The sequence below is a fragment of the Hippoglossus hippoglossus genome, chromosome 8 (assembly GCF_009819705.1).
Source record: "Hippoglossus hippoglossus isolate fHipHip1 chromosome 8, fHipHip1.pri, whole genome shotgun sequence".
Classification (NCBI taxonomy): domain Eukaryota; kingdom Metazoa; phylum Chordata; class Actinopteri; order Pleuronectiformes; family Pleuronectidae; genus Hippoglossus; species Hippoglossus hippoglossus.
In genome coordinates this window covers 7,862,692-7,878,300 of record NC_047158.1, presented here as the reverse complement: position 1 = coordinate 7,878,300, position 15,609 = coordinate 7,862,692, and the positions used below count along the sequence as shown (strand labels likewise).

The window sequence follows — 15,609 nt, the reverse complement described above, 5'->3', positions numbered from 1 at the left end:
GCCTCCATGCACACTGCCCAGAATGAAGCAGCTTCCTGGTCTACTCTGGTCCCTGGCCACAGTCAAGCTGAGAATACCTCGGAGATGACACAAGGAAGCAAGGCCATATATGCACATGAGGGAGAGGTGCTGGAGCAGCAACGACACAGTTTAACAGCCAGTCATCGGATCTGTGTGTCTCTGGAAGCTCACCAATACATAATCAACATTTTAGTGTCTAAATGTGGAGTTCACATACGAGTACAGATACGAGCAGTTTACAGCAATGCCCAACTGAACGACCACGTCCAAACTGTGGTAAATAAATCAGATTTTACAATTCACCATTTACTCAGACCACAGTAAAACAAAACCGTGCAGATTTATCTGTTAAATTAAGGAGATATTAGGACCACCTGCTCTGAAAGACCATCTATATTATTGTATGTTGCAATATAGACTAGTAGAGGTGGGCAAATTAATAGATTTTTCGATGCATCGCAATGCGGACATGCACGACTCTAAATCGATGCAGAGACAGAACATAATCAATTCATATTTTCTCTTACGTAAATTCTTTTAGCGATGTCCCACCGCTGCATCATTTTTAACCACAATCTTTGTTGCAGAAGAAGCGACGCCCTGTGTATCCAGGAACATAAATATTAATTGAGCAGGTTTTTATAAAGATCAGCTCTAAGTGCGAGTGATTCGAAAAAGGCCAGAGGAGCAGAATCTCTTGTTGACCAGCGGAGTAATGTGCCTCGATGCTGCCAAGGGACCCCAGAAGGGGCAAACCTGATACAATAAAGACTAAAGATGTAGCACACAAGTGTAAACTAAATGAATGTCAAATCAATGTGGAGAGCACTGACCACTGTTATAGGCCGACTGTTGACTGTAGTCTGATATTTTAATTGAAAACCTTGTTTGTAGATTACAGCACACTTGTAACAGTCTAAAATACTTTTTTTAAAGCACAAATCATGAGGCTAGTGAAGATGAACACCTCTAGTAGTCACAGAGTGTATAGGAATAAAATTCTTTAATGCATCGATAATCGTTTTATAACCTAATTGTAGCCCTCTGAATCAAAATCGAATCGTGAGGTGCCTTGAGATTCCCAACCCTAGAGTCCAGCGAACAATCAAGAATTGTCTGTTGTCAGACTATTGTGAAAATTTTAATTCTCATTCCCAGAACCATAGACACACAGAAGGCATCGACTTGAAAGAGGTAATTTCCATAATATTTCTAATGCGGCTAACAAATCCAGTTAGACAGCACAAGTCTGAACACATATCTCAGCATATTTAATTTATGATGTGAATTTTAATGACGTACTTATTTTGCTAGTTCTGCACAGGCTCCTATGTGTTAAAGTGTAAGGCTATGACCACAGTTTGGGTGTGTACTGGAAACTCCAGATTGAGTGGTTGTTTCTCATTAAAATGATGATATTGAGCACAGCTGTCACTGCTGGGTTTACATGGAGAACAATGCACTGGGTAGGAGTTGCAAATGCGCCACCATGAGAGAAGAAGAGGTCAGAGACAAATGCGTAAGAGTTATATAAATCGAACTGGTGAATCTGCTGTTAAAATGGGTTGGACCAAGAAGACAGAGAAGGACATGCTGGATGAGGTAGACAAGACTAAATGCCAGAAATTATGTGGAAAAACAAGCTTCAGAGCAGACTGCAAGGATTCATGAGCTTGTCAGAGATGATATCACTCACTGACAATGCTATACATCATCCTCTCTAGAGCCTGGAGTACAGGCAAGGGTGAGGCTATGAGGGCGCGTTAAAAAAAGTTAGAAAGACAGAGAATGAAGATATAGATGAGGAAAGTGAGTGAACATACAGGAGGTAGCTCAGTGGAAACATGCTAGGCCTCTGCACCACTGCCTGTGAGCCAATGAGCCAATGAGCCTATGAGCGCAACAGGGTTGAGCTAATGAGGTGCTAACGTTAGCCAAGACTAACCCACACACTAAGCTCTGTTGAGCCTGATTCCTCTTACAGCGACTAAATATCAACTCGGCCATTCAATCACAGTTACCTCCAATGAGTAAATGGCTTTAAAGCAGCTTTCTATTTCTGGAGAAGGTAAGAGACCAGAAAACAAACTAGCACAACAGCAGATTTTAAGTTCAGAACCACTGTTTCTCAAAGCAAATTGGTTAAACAACTATTCTGTAATTTAGAAGTGAAAAAAACACACCATAGTCTAAATTGCTGAAAGCTGAGTGCATGACAGGAAGATAAATAAACACTTTGCTTCCATTTCCCAATCCCCAGGGTCCCATTTCTCATGCTTATTCCTTTATAAGCATCCAGAGCTCCAAAACAGCAGCACGAGAGCAGAACAGAAACAACTGAAATGACGTTTGTTTAAATAATAATCCATTTTACCCAGTAACAGACACAAAGGAAGAGGTCAGAGGAAGGATGTGAAAAAGAAAAGAAAAGTTGCTAGTACAAAACAAACCCTGGAAATATGAGGGGGGGAGAAAATGGCATAACATAGTGGCCCAGTACCACCAGCATACTTTGAAAATAGGTGTGCAGAAGAGTGATTTCTTACCCTGCATGCTTTTGCCAAGTCCTTGCCCCAACTTCCAGCCATGTTTCTGAAGCAGCCGGTGTCCGATGTTATCCTAGCAGAGAGAACAGAGGAGAAAAAAACCAAAAATATTCCAATAATAAGATGAGCTTTTCCCCGTGGGCACGGGTCAAAAACACACACACACACAAAACAAAATAAAACACTCAGATCACGCTATCATCATCAGCACAACCACCACCACCATCACCATTATCATCATCCACATCACCTACAGCGTGTAACATCAGTGTCTTCCAGCACAAGGAGTGGTAGTTGGGGGTGGGTGGGGGAGGGAGATAAGAGGGGGGGAACTGAGAGGAAGAGTAGTTTTTCCACTATGATAAATACATGAGGCTATGTGTGGCCTGTAAACTACAGGAAGTACCGTGGAAGTACAGTTAATTGAAAATCTTTTTAAAGGCAAAGGAGTTGGGTGGGAGCATTTCTGTTATATTTGGGGATGATAAAGATAAAACATCAAGTCACATTCACTAGCTGAGAAGTTAAGAGGAGGAGGAAGGAGAGGGTAATATATGTATCACACGCATACATATATGAACCACTACAGAGCAAGATCTTAGTACACAAAGAAAAGTGACACAAAACAGGTATGGAAATCTTGCATTAACAAAAACAAAGACCAGAAATTCCAAGCTTGCTGTGATTCTGCAACCATGACAAGGGGAGCACCATGAAACGTATGCAGCTGTCACAAAAAACAATACAGCAAGAGGAAGAGACAGACGTGGAGCTAGTGGGCCTTGGATTACCATTACAAGGCCCAGGGTGGATAGAATATGCACGTGTGAGGGGGATATGTGGGTGTGCAGGTGAAGTTAGGGAGACATTGTGAGCATGTAACCCCATTAGATGTACTAGAGATAGATGCTGTGCATGTTCTGGGACACCTCCAGCGTCTCTGGTCTGTTATCAATATTCTGTTCCCAAACCTGTTCACACGGTCTTATCAAGAACATATGTCGTTAGCAAGCTTCTAATTTGACCATTCACAAAGATATCATTCCTATAGCCAAGAGAAAATACTTTAAAGTAGAGATAATCTGAAGCCAGCATCGGAAATGCTTCAAGATTTTCTATTTACCATTTTCTATTTAACATGTTATGGTGTATATGTATATATATGTATGTATTATGTAAGTTTTTTGTAAATACAATGGTGTCTTATTGTTACTCTGTATCACCAGATAGTCAGAATTGGTATTTGGATGGGAAATGGTGTCAGAATATCTCTATTTTAAAGACTAGACAGCTTTTACAAATTGCAGCACACTCACAGTAGCTTTAAATCAAGCTCTTTAGAGGACCCAGAAAAGTGTGCAACTGCACTGATGTTCTGATTTACTGACAATACTAATGATTGTTAGGACAAACTTTACACTATCAATGAGGACAAGACCAGGCAACTGATAACGAATCAGAGAGGCTTGGGTGTTGGAACATCCACAACAGGAATTCCTAGCACACTGTGGGGCCCAATGTGCATGTCTGAGACTGTTATATCACTAGTGTGGGTCAGCAAGAAAATAAGAAAAAACATTAAGTGAAATGCAAGACCGTCCCACCACTACACACTACAGTACATCCTCAAGCACAAATAAACAGGAAACAATGAGATTTCTTAATAAGCAGTGTTTTTTCTGTTGTGATTATAACTATTCCAAGCTTGGCTAACATTCACCAGAGTGCTGCATTCTACAAAAAACATACAAACCAAACAAAAAGGATATTTATAATCACAAAGAGATTGACATCAACTTTCACAAACAGAAAGTGAGGGGGTTGGAACAAAACAGAAGAAAAAAAAACAGCATGCAGCTTTTTGTTAAAAGAGTTTTAACAAAAAGCATCGTCGGTGTTAGTAGAGCACTGTGAATGGTACACATACAGAGGGGTGGGGCGGGCTGGGGATGGTGGATGGATAAAACAAACTAACCAAACAACTTAGTTAGTCTCAGGTGGATCAGGCACAGAGAGGAAGGTGATGGCTCAACGGGGCTCAATTAGTTCTCTTTGACAAAAGAGGTCAGGAAATGGGGCAGAACAGAGCAGGCTGAGCCATAGTGAAGGTAAGTTTCTAGGATGGTGGAGGTGAGCTGGGCTTGAATGGGTTAGTGCATGTGAAGGGGAGTGGTTGTCACACACACAGCACACACTGCATCTCCGCCCACAAGGTCTCAAATGGGATGTCTGATTTAATCTTTGGCGTTTCAGAGGAAACTGTTGCCTTCCTTTGACTTATTATATACAAGATTTTTGGTAGAAAAATAACATGTCAGTTTTAACAACCATGAAATAGCAATTCTTTACCATGATGCCTCGAATGAATAGGTTCAAAACATCTAGCTGATGCTTGCCTCTAATACCCTAGAGAATGACTACACTGACTCACTTCCTGTTTCTGTTAGGGTTTGGTATTTTTTCCCCTCCAGTTCATGACTGTTTGCTGTGCGGCTGTCAGATCCTTTCCTCTGCGGGACGAGATAAGAGAGGGATCTGTGCTGGGGCTGACATGGTGGGCAGAGACCTAGAGACAGCCAGCCTGTCTCAGCCCATAACTAGGACACAGAAGGCTACACTATCATGCTATCACTCCATAACTTGTCCCTGCCTGTCGGTTTCTGGTCATGTCATAAGATGAACAGAATTAAGAGACTGTGGCTGGTTAAGTGTGTTTTCCCCTGACTGGTGGACAAAATGTACCCTGACTTCGTTGTGGAGAAACACTGCAGAATTTGCTGCAGTGAATGCCTCCCCTCCCACCGACATTGGGCATGCCTCTGTCCCTTACTGCAGGATTATGGTGCAACAACACTGCACATGAACATTTATATTAATTTGTAGGGTTGGCTGGTGTATGAAGCTTGGAGCAAGGAGGGAAATAAAATGCACCCTGAGTCGTAGTCTTGCTCAGCCTCTTCACAATAATTGGTGAAAGCTGAGCCTCTGCAAGCTCAGAATATTATCCCCATCTTAAATTTAACATGTTTCTTCTTCCAAATATCTCACATGTTATCTATTTTATCACATAGATTAAAAAAAGAGTATCAAAACAGGAAGGGCAGGTTGGATGAGGCACGAGTCGCAACTGCTAACGCTAATAAATAGATTAGACCAAAAAGGGCTCAGGAAAGGTCAGGGGGCGGAGATGTGGCGCAGACTGCATGTTGAACAACAGATGAGTGCACCAAAAGAATTGACAGACAGACGGATGAAAGCAACGACGGCGAGTCCAACAGCAGTGCAAGTGGAGTGAAGGCATTTCCATACGAACCTGGCTTTAAAATACTGGGCTGTCAAAAAAACAGTCACACGTGACACAACGTAAGAAACCGGCCAAACGCTTTGAACTGCAATTTTGCTAGCTTCTCTATTGCTTAAAAATGCAAATCTCTCTCTCTGCTTTTAAACAAACATAATACTGTATACAAACAGAAAATGTAGGCATGTCAATAAATCCACCAATGGAGAGTTAATACAGGAGAAAGAAAAAAATAGAAAATGTTATCCAAACAAACGAGATCTATAAGAGGAGGTGTTTTTAAAGTGTGCATTGTGCCTTCATAGGCACAGTGCATTGTAAAAGATATGGGTAAAAGAAGCGATATGCAGGGGACCCCACCTAGAGACCTCAGAGTATAGAGCCATTTATATGTGTAAAGTAAGGGCATTTGTGTGTGAAATTTCTCTGGTTCAGCTTTCTAAATCTAAACTACCCTAAACCAGACCTTTTTTGTATTTGTTCTTGATGGTTGCGCTGAAACAGATATGAGATTTTCAAAAAAGCAAAGACTGAGACAGACTCTTTAGGGATCTGTCTTGCAAGAAGTGGACCGCTGCAGTTACTCATCATCCTTTCTCGTGTCCCTGAGGAATGTCTTCTGGCGTGAGCTGGTCGTGGACAGGCTCTGCTGTCCGCTGCTCCTCATAAACTCATGGAGGTCCCTGGTGTTGTACATTCCTGTACTGTCTCATCCACTGTAGGTGTGACTAAATGAAAACAATTGTCTCTTTGCAGATGGCAAACTTCTAAAACAGAAAGCTCCTACTTCCCTGTGAGGGGATTAAAGATTGACCTCAGTGGTGGGTAAAATGACAGAGGCATTTAAGTTGGATTAATGTCAATTTTACACATAATTTAAAGATCATACTTACCTCATAAATCTGAAGACCCAATTCTCAAGCGATAGCTTGGCAAAGTTAAGTAAAGACAGCAATAGCCCAAGTTTGAGGGGTGTCCTGTTTCTTTAAAGAGAGACAGTGGTACTAGTGTTTTTACTGAATTTAAAAGCCAATCAGACTGGTTTACAGACAAATGCTTGAGGTTATTTTTTGGGGTTTGTTTAGTGTTTTTATTTGAGCGTCCTGAACAATGACCTTGAACCTGTCACCCCAGCTGCTCACTGGATGAAGACTGGTGCTTAATCCAGAGGTCAAGCCTTTACAAGATGGTTTGACCTTTTCCATGTGTTCTTCTTTTAAACTAATAGCTGACAGAAGTCTAACAGTTAACAGCTGTGTCAAATGTGGTCTGGCTATCATGCAAAAGCCTACACACTTCATGATGTAGTAACAGCCAATACACTTAAAGATAAACAAGACCTTTTTGGCCTCGCTAACTGTATAAGAGAGAAATAGTAATTACCACAACTTGGATGAACCTACCAAAAAATGAATCTTCCTGTGGCCTGTATACACCTTTGTTAGATTTGTGTATGTGTGCGTTCTGTGGCTCTGAGGCTGCCCGCTGCATATCGCTCTGAGACGGGGTCAGGGAAGGGGAGGGAGGAGGAGGGGCGGGGGTTTGGGGGACTTGAAGGGGGGCAGGAGACGTGGGAGGAATGACTTTGGGAAGGGAAAACTGTAGTAGTGATTTAGGACAAGAGTGTTGAGAGGAAATAGTACTGAATGCTACCAAGTTAAAACATGCAATGCAAAAACAATGTTAGAGAGAAAGAGCAAAGACCAAAAGGGGGAAGAGAGAAAGAGAAAAAAGATCCCAATAAAGTACCACAGACCTCTAGCTGCCTATAGATCACACACAATAATTGGCAGGGGAGGGGCTCCGAGAAGCCGGGCAAAAGCATTTACCAGCAGCTCCAAGATGTGTTGCTTGTGAACAACTGCAACAAGTCCTACCACCTTAGGGGTCACACTAAGGTGGCAGATACAGTCCTGTGTTTCTAGTGATATGATTATATCCATAATTCACCTCTATCTGACAGAATGTGTCGCATTCACCAAAATCAATAATGATAATTTGTGGCAAATTTTCACATTTAGTTGCCTGTGGATAAAAATTCCGCTTTCCAAGGGGAAACATCAGGTGTGCAGACATTACTATCTGTATTTAAGTTACAGGTGACAGGACCTCTGATTTGGCCGTTTTTCCCCCACGGATGGGTGAATAACTGTGTGATGCTGTAGCGTGGCCCTCAGCGCCCCTCCACAAATAATAGCGCAGGAGTTAAAGAGCAACTCAAGCCGGGTGAGCAGGCCACCTCTCTACCTTTCTCTTCTCCCTCTCCACCACCCACTCAAGGCTGGAGGTTTGTGTGCATGTGAGTCATACCTCAAACTCGACCAGGATATAAAATTTTAATGCTCTTGGTTCACTGGATTCTAGCAATGAAAAACACATGTTCAGGCTACAGATATGATCTTGGGGTAAAATAGAAAAAAAGAAAAGCATATATCTGTAAGAAATAGGAAAATGACCATGGTCAGCAAGGCTGACTGAATTCCCAATTGTTGTGCTGCAAAAATTCAAAACTTAACAATATACAGGGTTTTTAATAGAGATGTTCTGATACCAGCTTTGGAAATGCCTCCGATACTGCGGAGGATGCTGGTCAGGCAACAGTGAATACACAAATCTATGTACAGATTCGATACCACATCTTTAGAGTATACAAGTTTCATCCAGATAAATTGACATTTTCTTTTACCGGAAATAATTTCATCGCTCCAAAACAGCAGTTGCACTGTACTGCAATGGGAAAGTACTGCCTTTAGAGCAGCAAAGGAGGAGTGCTTTCCGGTAGTGAAGCGTTAAATAAAATGTCAGCAATTCAGCTATATTTCATGCTGGAAAGTCCCAGAAATAAAATGGTGATGTGCATCGTATTTAAGACTTTACTTTTACAGCTATTTAAAGTAATTTATTTGTATTCTTAGATTTATTTATTTGTGTTATTTTTTCAGAGGTTCTATGGCATTCTTTCTTGGTTTGTAGCTGTTTTAAAAAAAAAAAGAAGAGATTTTCAAAGAGTTTAACCGGAGACAGGCTATACAACAATGGTAGCAATCATTGCTTTCATACAGGGTTAGTAGCATACTGCTGTTAAAATAGTTATGTACGTGTTTAAATGCACTGGTTTCGGATCGGTACTCCGTATCGGCCGATACACAAAGTCCAGGAATCGGTATCGGGAAAGAAAAAAATAATGGTATGAGAACATCTCTAGTTGGTTACTGTGTTTTCATTCATAGCCTATAGCTCTTTTCATTGAAATTCAAATTTAGAGTCATCTAAAATGATCTCTAGAAAATCCTCAAAATGTAAAGGACAGTTATTGTTTATTCGTGCAAGTTTTTAATGATTGATAATTTATTGATCCTTGACTGGACAGACGATTATTAAGAAATTATTTATACATGTATGTTCAATACCCTGGATCTATATATTTGGATCTAAACCTGGTCACTGATGGTATCCAATTGGCTAACAGAGCACACTGACTGATGTTGAGGAAAGGTTAACCCGACACTGTGGAGGTTAACCCGACACTGTGGAGGTACAAGGAGTTAGGGCCTGCTCACCACAGTGCTTCAGAGACAGAAGAGGGGATGGAGAGTTGGGAGGGACAGAAAGAAAAGAGCTGCCTGCGCTATTATTGATGTGCCTCTTCAGCGAAAAATGCAGTTCCAGTTGCACAAGCACCATGCCAGCACAGAATGACAGAGGGTACTGTACACCGAATCACTGTGTAGTAGGGAGGGAGCGAGAGAGAAATAAGAGCTTGAGAGAGAGAAAAGATGTAGAGAGACAGTCGTGAAACAGAGAGAGCGAGAGAGAAGATAGTAAGAGAAGCGTTACAAGGACCCTAAAGATAGGAGTAAGAAAGCAGAGCGTGCAAATACAAACCGGGTCATTGCTGCTTAGCTAATAGGGGCCGATTCGCTGCAGGAGAGAAATGTCGAACACCCCAAGTTGTGTACAATAAGATAACTGTCCTATAGACACAAACACTATACACTAACACATGAATTCTAAAGCTACATAGACACACACTCACTCTAACACAAATGTAGCCATTCACACCATCTAATATGTGCTCTCGTTTGCTGGAATGGTGTGGAATAAGCACTGCATGGATTTTATATTTGAGCCGAAGCAAAAACAGATCTAACATTGTAAACTCTACCTAATCGGACTGTTTTATTACTTCCAATCCAAATGTGTTTATTCTTGGTTATGATGCATTTCTAAGAATGAATCTTTGGTTGAAAAATTTGAGCAATAATGGATCATACCATAGAAGGACAAAACTGGAGGGCTCTTATGCCGAACCTCACTCAAAGCCACTGTATGAATAATTCAGAATAAAATCTGTTCAAATATGGATTTTTTGAGTTTGTTCCAACTCCAGTATTTAGATGGCAGCCATTAATGACAGTGCTTTATCCACTTCATGCTTTCAGAGTCATCTCATCTCAGTGCTAGGATGACTAACAATGACTAATGGGACTAATACAAAAAAAATAAAAAATAAAACTTTATATCTGTAAACTCTACATAAAAAAACTGTAAGATCTAGCATATATACACAATCATTTTAACTGTCACACAGGAAATGGAGTAGGCAGAGGACATGGGAAGTGGGAGGGACTTTTAAAAGGGAATTAATAGACATGAGACAAGTGATTCTACAGGTTACGTGGCAAGTGTGTTCAAGAAAACACGGGATGCATCTACATGGACAGAATGAATGGAGTAAAATAAAAGATGTGGTTTTTATTCCTCCCTGGACCAATCATATCCACTCTCACAGCTGGTCCAATGGTTCAGGATGATGGATGTAGCCTTACCGATTCGATGGGCTTGTCCAGGGACGCCTGCTCCAGCTCCAGCTGGCCCTCTTCATACTGGTCAAAGTGATTTCCACCCTGAGGGACACATCACACCGAAGCTTATTTTAGAATCAAAACAGGGAGATAGTGTGGTTTGATTGGCAGGTCAACAAACACAAAATCAGGACCTATTTTGATGACTGATGACTGTATCACTTAATGATTTTTCAAGCAAGACAATCAGTTTTTTATATATATGAAGATAATAATGAACATTATATCATAACATATACCGAATATGTAGAGAAACATCCTAATAAAATCCAGCATAGCTGCTAAGCTCCAAAAGGTATGTACAGCAGATATACAATACTCTGACTGGAACCATGTCTCCCCTTCTTGCATATTATTACCTTTTATTCAGTTTCCTGTAATTCTTTAAAAAGCATATATTTATATTATAAATAAAATTTTAGTTTGGGAGAGTTTTGGTTTCTTCACAGCCACAACTGGAAATGTACTTGACATGTTTGTTTTTCAGTTACTTTATTTCTTGGCAAATTTATTCTGGCAGTGACGGCAGAGAAGGAAGACTTCCCCGGGCTGTATGGAGTCTGAATCTGAAGCACAACTTTACTTGTAGTAACTGAGCATTTATGGTTAAATCTGTGCCCTGGGTGGGATACAGATTGAGTAATGGGCTTGCTCCCCTGAATAAAAGAAGTGTGTTTATAGAGCTGTTTCTGCTCTGAGACAGATGGCTTCCTCTCTAATGCACTAAAGGAGACATGAAGGTCATGTATGCAAGTCTTGTTTTCTCCTGACATTCACAAAAGCACCATAATGTAAGTTAAAAAAAACATCTGTGCTGTTTTATTATTAAATTACTGCTTGTAGCAACTGGCCATCACACAAGTGTAGGCAGCTTAATCTAATGTAACAATCGTTATGACATATTGAGATTTATTTATGTTTCCTTAAGGGATGGAACATGCAGCTTAAAATGATAATAGACAAGACAATGCTTATAAGGGCTGGGCCATGCAGGAGGCTTTACCCGCCACATTCTCTTGGGAAACTGGCTTTGCAGAGATAAGCAACTGCTCAAATCAGCCCACAAAAATGATGTGATTTGATGCCAAACTGACCGTCATTAATTCAAATGAAACAGGACCCTGCGTCAGTATGACTAAAGCCAGGGATTAGAAGAGGAGAAGATGCTGGGGTAGAGCAAAGGATTTATTTATGAACAAATCGATGGCTCCCTGCTCCCCTCCTCCCTTCCCATGTGTCCTCCTTCTGGCTTTCTGCTTAGACCACTAAATGTGCTATCAGCCCAGTCGCCCTCACAATGACGTCTTATTCTCTCTGCTGCTCGCCTCCTTATCTCCCCGACTCTGGTACAGAAACACCACATCTATGCTGCATAGAAATTATCTCCCCTCTGACCTCCCCTGTGCATTAACACAGTAGATTTCCATTTGTGCTACGGCAATGAAGTGGATGCTCCATTCCACCCCACATTAGGAAATGAGAGAGCCACTGCTGGCCAACTGTTTGGTTGCTCATAAATTGCCTTGTGTGTTTCTGCAGCTCGAGATTAGCCACATGCTAAAGCTCCAACAACAATGTAAATCAACAGAGTTGTTGGACTGGTTGTGCAATGGATATTAGGTAGACCATCTGTGGGTGTTTCCCACGCCGTGTTGCTTGGCAGCGAGCTTTAGTCCATGGAGTCAAGAGAGCAACTTTCTGAATACTGAGCATATGAATGCCTTCACATCAGATCTCACAAACAGAGCTGCACTGTGCTGGAGCTGCCTTCAACAGACTCATTCAGACCACACAGCAATTCACCTCACTGACAAAACAGCAGAATACTGAGTTCTAACTGGATACCAACACAGTGGGCGTAGAGGAAAAAACAACTACACAAACCGCTCCTTATACACATTTCTAAACTTATCATCAGTTTCACAGCATGTCTGATAAGTTGACTATTTTTACCAACAGCTACAGTAATAGTTCTACAAATATAGGAAATGTAATATATTTTCAGTACAACTTTTATACTACACTGTTATCTGTGACCAAAATATCTCATACGACTACCACACGTTTTATAAACCAAAAAAACGTTCAAACCCAACCAAAGCTTCACTTTCTTTGTTCAGAAACACTGCCCATATTTTAAGTGCTGGCATAAATTATAGAAGGTGGTGTTATTATCAAAATAGGGGAACAGGAAAACAGAAGGAGACAGACATGTCTATCTGTGTTTTTTATTCAAATTAGTCATCTGAGCCCTTAGTATGACCCAGCCTGAACGTCACCGTTGATACAACATATCTCCATTTTGTGCACAGATCACTGGGGAAAAGCAGTCATACAGGGCCACTAAAGTTCCTGGGGTTCAATTTTCTGTATTGGCATTAAATCCACTCTGCGGAAATGTCACTGAGCAAGACAATAAATCACAAATACAGACATGGATGGTAAAACTGTTACTCAACGTGACTCACTTGTGCTGCCAGATGGAGTGTTAGCTAATAACGTGGGAAGCTCCAAAAAATTCAAATCCTGTTAGGTGGATGAATAAAATAAATATTACTGTTGCCAGGTAATGCATGGCTGTTTCAAAACATCATATGCAGGATTTCGAAATTATTCAGATTCAAACCGAAAAATGACCCAATAACCAATTTCAAATAGGTTTTTGGTTTCTTTTGTCATCTAACCAGTAGTGTTGTTTTTTTACTTTTACTGGGTGTGGTCACAGTTCACAGATAAGAGAGTGGTAGAGCTCATAGCTGGATTGTGAAATTCAACTCATGTTGTAAATACATAACCGTAAATAATGTGTTTTGCCAAAAATAGTGTAATGAATTTGCAGTAGGGCCATATTTATTGACAGAGCTAGCAAAATAGTATAACCGTGTTAGCATCCTACATCATGAAGCCTTCTTTGTATCCACTGAATAGTACTTTTAAAAGCATATGGTCAATATTCAAGTCTGTCCTAAAACAACATACAGATGAACATATGTACTGAAAAAGGGTTTTCTAACTTATATCATCCTTCCTGTTCATTGTGTCCATCAAAAGGTCCTTGCCAATATTTTATTGTTAAAAAGGATGTGGGACAAAAAATCAACAAACATATTTTAAAGTTAATGAGTAGCAACGATACAGCACCAGCTTAACTCTAAAAAAAAACTCAAGAGGATGTCTTCCAGAGTTGGTCCTTTTAGAATAAAACCCCCTCTTTGTGTTACTGTCAGTGCTCCGCAGCTCAACAGTGAAACACTGTCCAGGGAAACAAATAGGGCTGAGAAACAACCGTTACTTTGCAAGATATCCACTCGATTTGATTAACTCAACCTGCTGAAGCCATATATCAGCTTCACATTGAGTCTGCACTACATTTTGCACAGAGCTTCAATGGTGCATTTTGTTTTCTCATGTCCTTAAAAGGTACATTAGACGGAGCCAGCGTGACAGGTGGAATGGTTAGAGAAGGGTGTCAATTATTAATCATTTACATTGTCAATCAATCCGCCGTTCATTTTCTTGATCAATGATTATTCATAAGGTTTGACATGGTGCAACATGGCAGTAAAAAATTCCAACAGTTATAGTTGACATATTCAAATGTCTTGTTTGGTGTGACCAACAGTGTAACATCCAAAGATGTTATCATGTTCGACAAACACTTAAATTGAATCCAGTGAAACAGTTTTTTAGAAAAGCACATTTTCATTTCATCATCAAAATATTCTAGTTCGATATTCGCTTAATTGATTGATCGATCGACCATTACAGCTGTAGATCCGAGCAGCTAAAACACTTTCAGGGCTTATGCTGCACTTGACTACTGTTTTGAGGATTAAAAATTAGGAACCTATCATTTCACTTGCATCATAGAAAAAAAAAAAATTAAGGCGTATTACATCATAAGAGAAACAACAGAGAGAGCAAACGCAAAACACGTTTGACACCAATAGAGAGACAAACAGCAATGTGTGACGTAGAACGTGTTTGGATATCTGAATTACATCTTCTCAAATGTCGTTTATAGTTATTAACCCAGATATTAGACGTACTTTGATATCCTACCACCACATAAAAAGGACCACTAGAAGCTAACTGTGTCCATTTAAACGTGCTAACTAGCCGTAGTGGCTGTGCCCCAGTTGTCAACATGATACAGCCATTTCTGGCTAGCACTGTAATCACCCAACGTGCAGTCGAGTTAGCTACCTGCTAGCTAGCTATCCATCGTTAGCATATGTCGATAAATAACCAGACTTCCCAAGGTCACTAACAAGCATATCAGACTCGGGTGTGTGTTTTACTGTCGCATGGGTGTGCGGGTTAACGTGGACCGATGTTACGGTTAATAACCCGCGGCGTGAGTGAAATGATCCACGCAGCGGAGACGTGAGGGCAGTTAAATTGAAAAGCGCCGCAGCGCACTGGCGTTAGCTTCGTTAGCTTGCGGTGCTAGCGAGCGACATCCACACCGAATTGCACGACGGCGTTTGAGGTCACGTCTGAGTCCGTGTGAAGAATCACCCGGACGCGTCGAGGAGCCGTGTACATGCTCGACGTCGCACCGCACATTACCTGGAAATCACGCTGTTCGTTGAACCTAGAAAATCTGTCGGCCATTTTCTGAACACAGCAGCAGCTTCTCCGCTGCTCGCTCCGTCCGCGTCCTACACACCAGCGCTGTGTCGGTTGTGGTGGTGGCGATGAAGATGATGATGATGAGGATGCTGCGCACTTCACAACCGATTCAGTCAACTGACTTTTCACGAACCTGTCTCCAGCAGGATGTTACAGTGTCACCTGTGGGAATTCAGCTCAGACATATTAATGCTTTCATGTCTGTGGTTTACGTGATCTGCTCCACTGACGTAGCTGACAT

The 15,609-nt window shown here is 41.0% G+C and overlaps 1 protein-coding gene across 9 annotated transcripts in view; it reads right to left on the bottom strand.

Annotated features, from left to right (window-relative positions):
* The window catches only part of gpatch8 (G patch domain containing 8), a 28,139-nt gene extending 12,530 nt beyond the window's left edge, over positions 1-15,609 (bottom strand). For 2 of the 9 annotated variants that reach the window (XM_034594150.1, XM_034594146.1), the window contains exons 1-5: positions 15,306-15,358; positions 10,698-10,775; positions 9,754-9,789; positions 5,881-5,899; positions 2,568-2,640 (exon numbers count right to left, since the gene is read on the bottom strand). Coding sequence is in view for 4 of the 9 variants with exons in the window: in XM_034594146.1 (XP_034450037.1) it covers positions 2,568-2,574 (7 nt within the window). In the remaining 5 variants the exon portion in view is untranslated. Of the gene's footprint in view, positions 1-2,567; positions 3,621-5,880; positions 5,900-9,753; positions 9,790-10,697; positions 10,776-15,305 lie in introns of those variants that run through there. The other 7 variants (XM_034594149.1, XM_034594152.1, XM_034594153.1 and 4 more) reach the window with 7 other exon arrangements.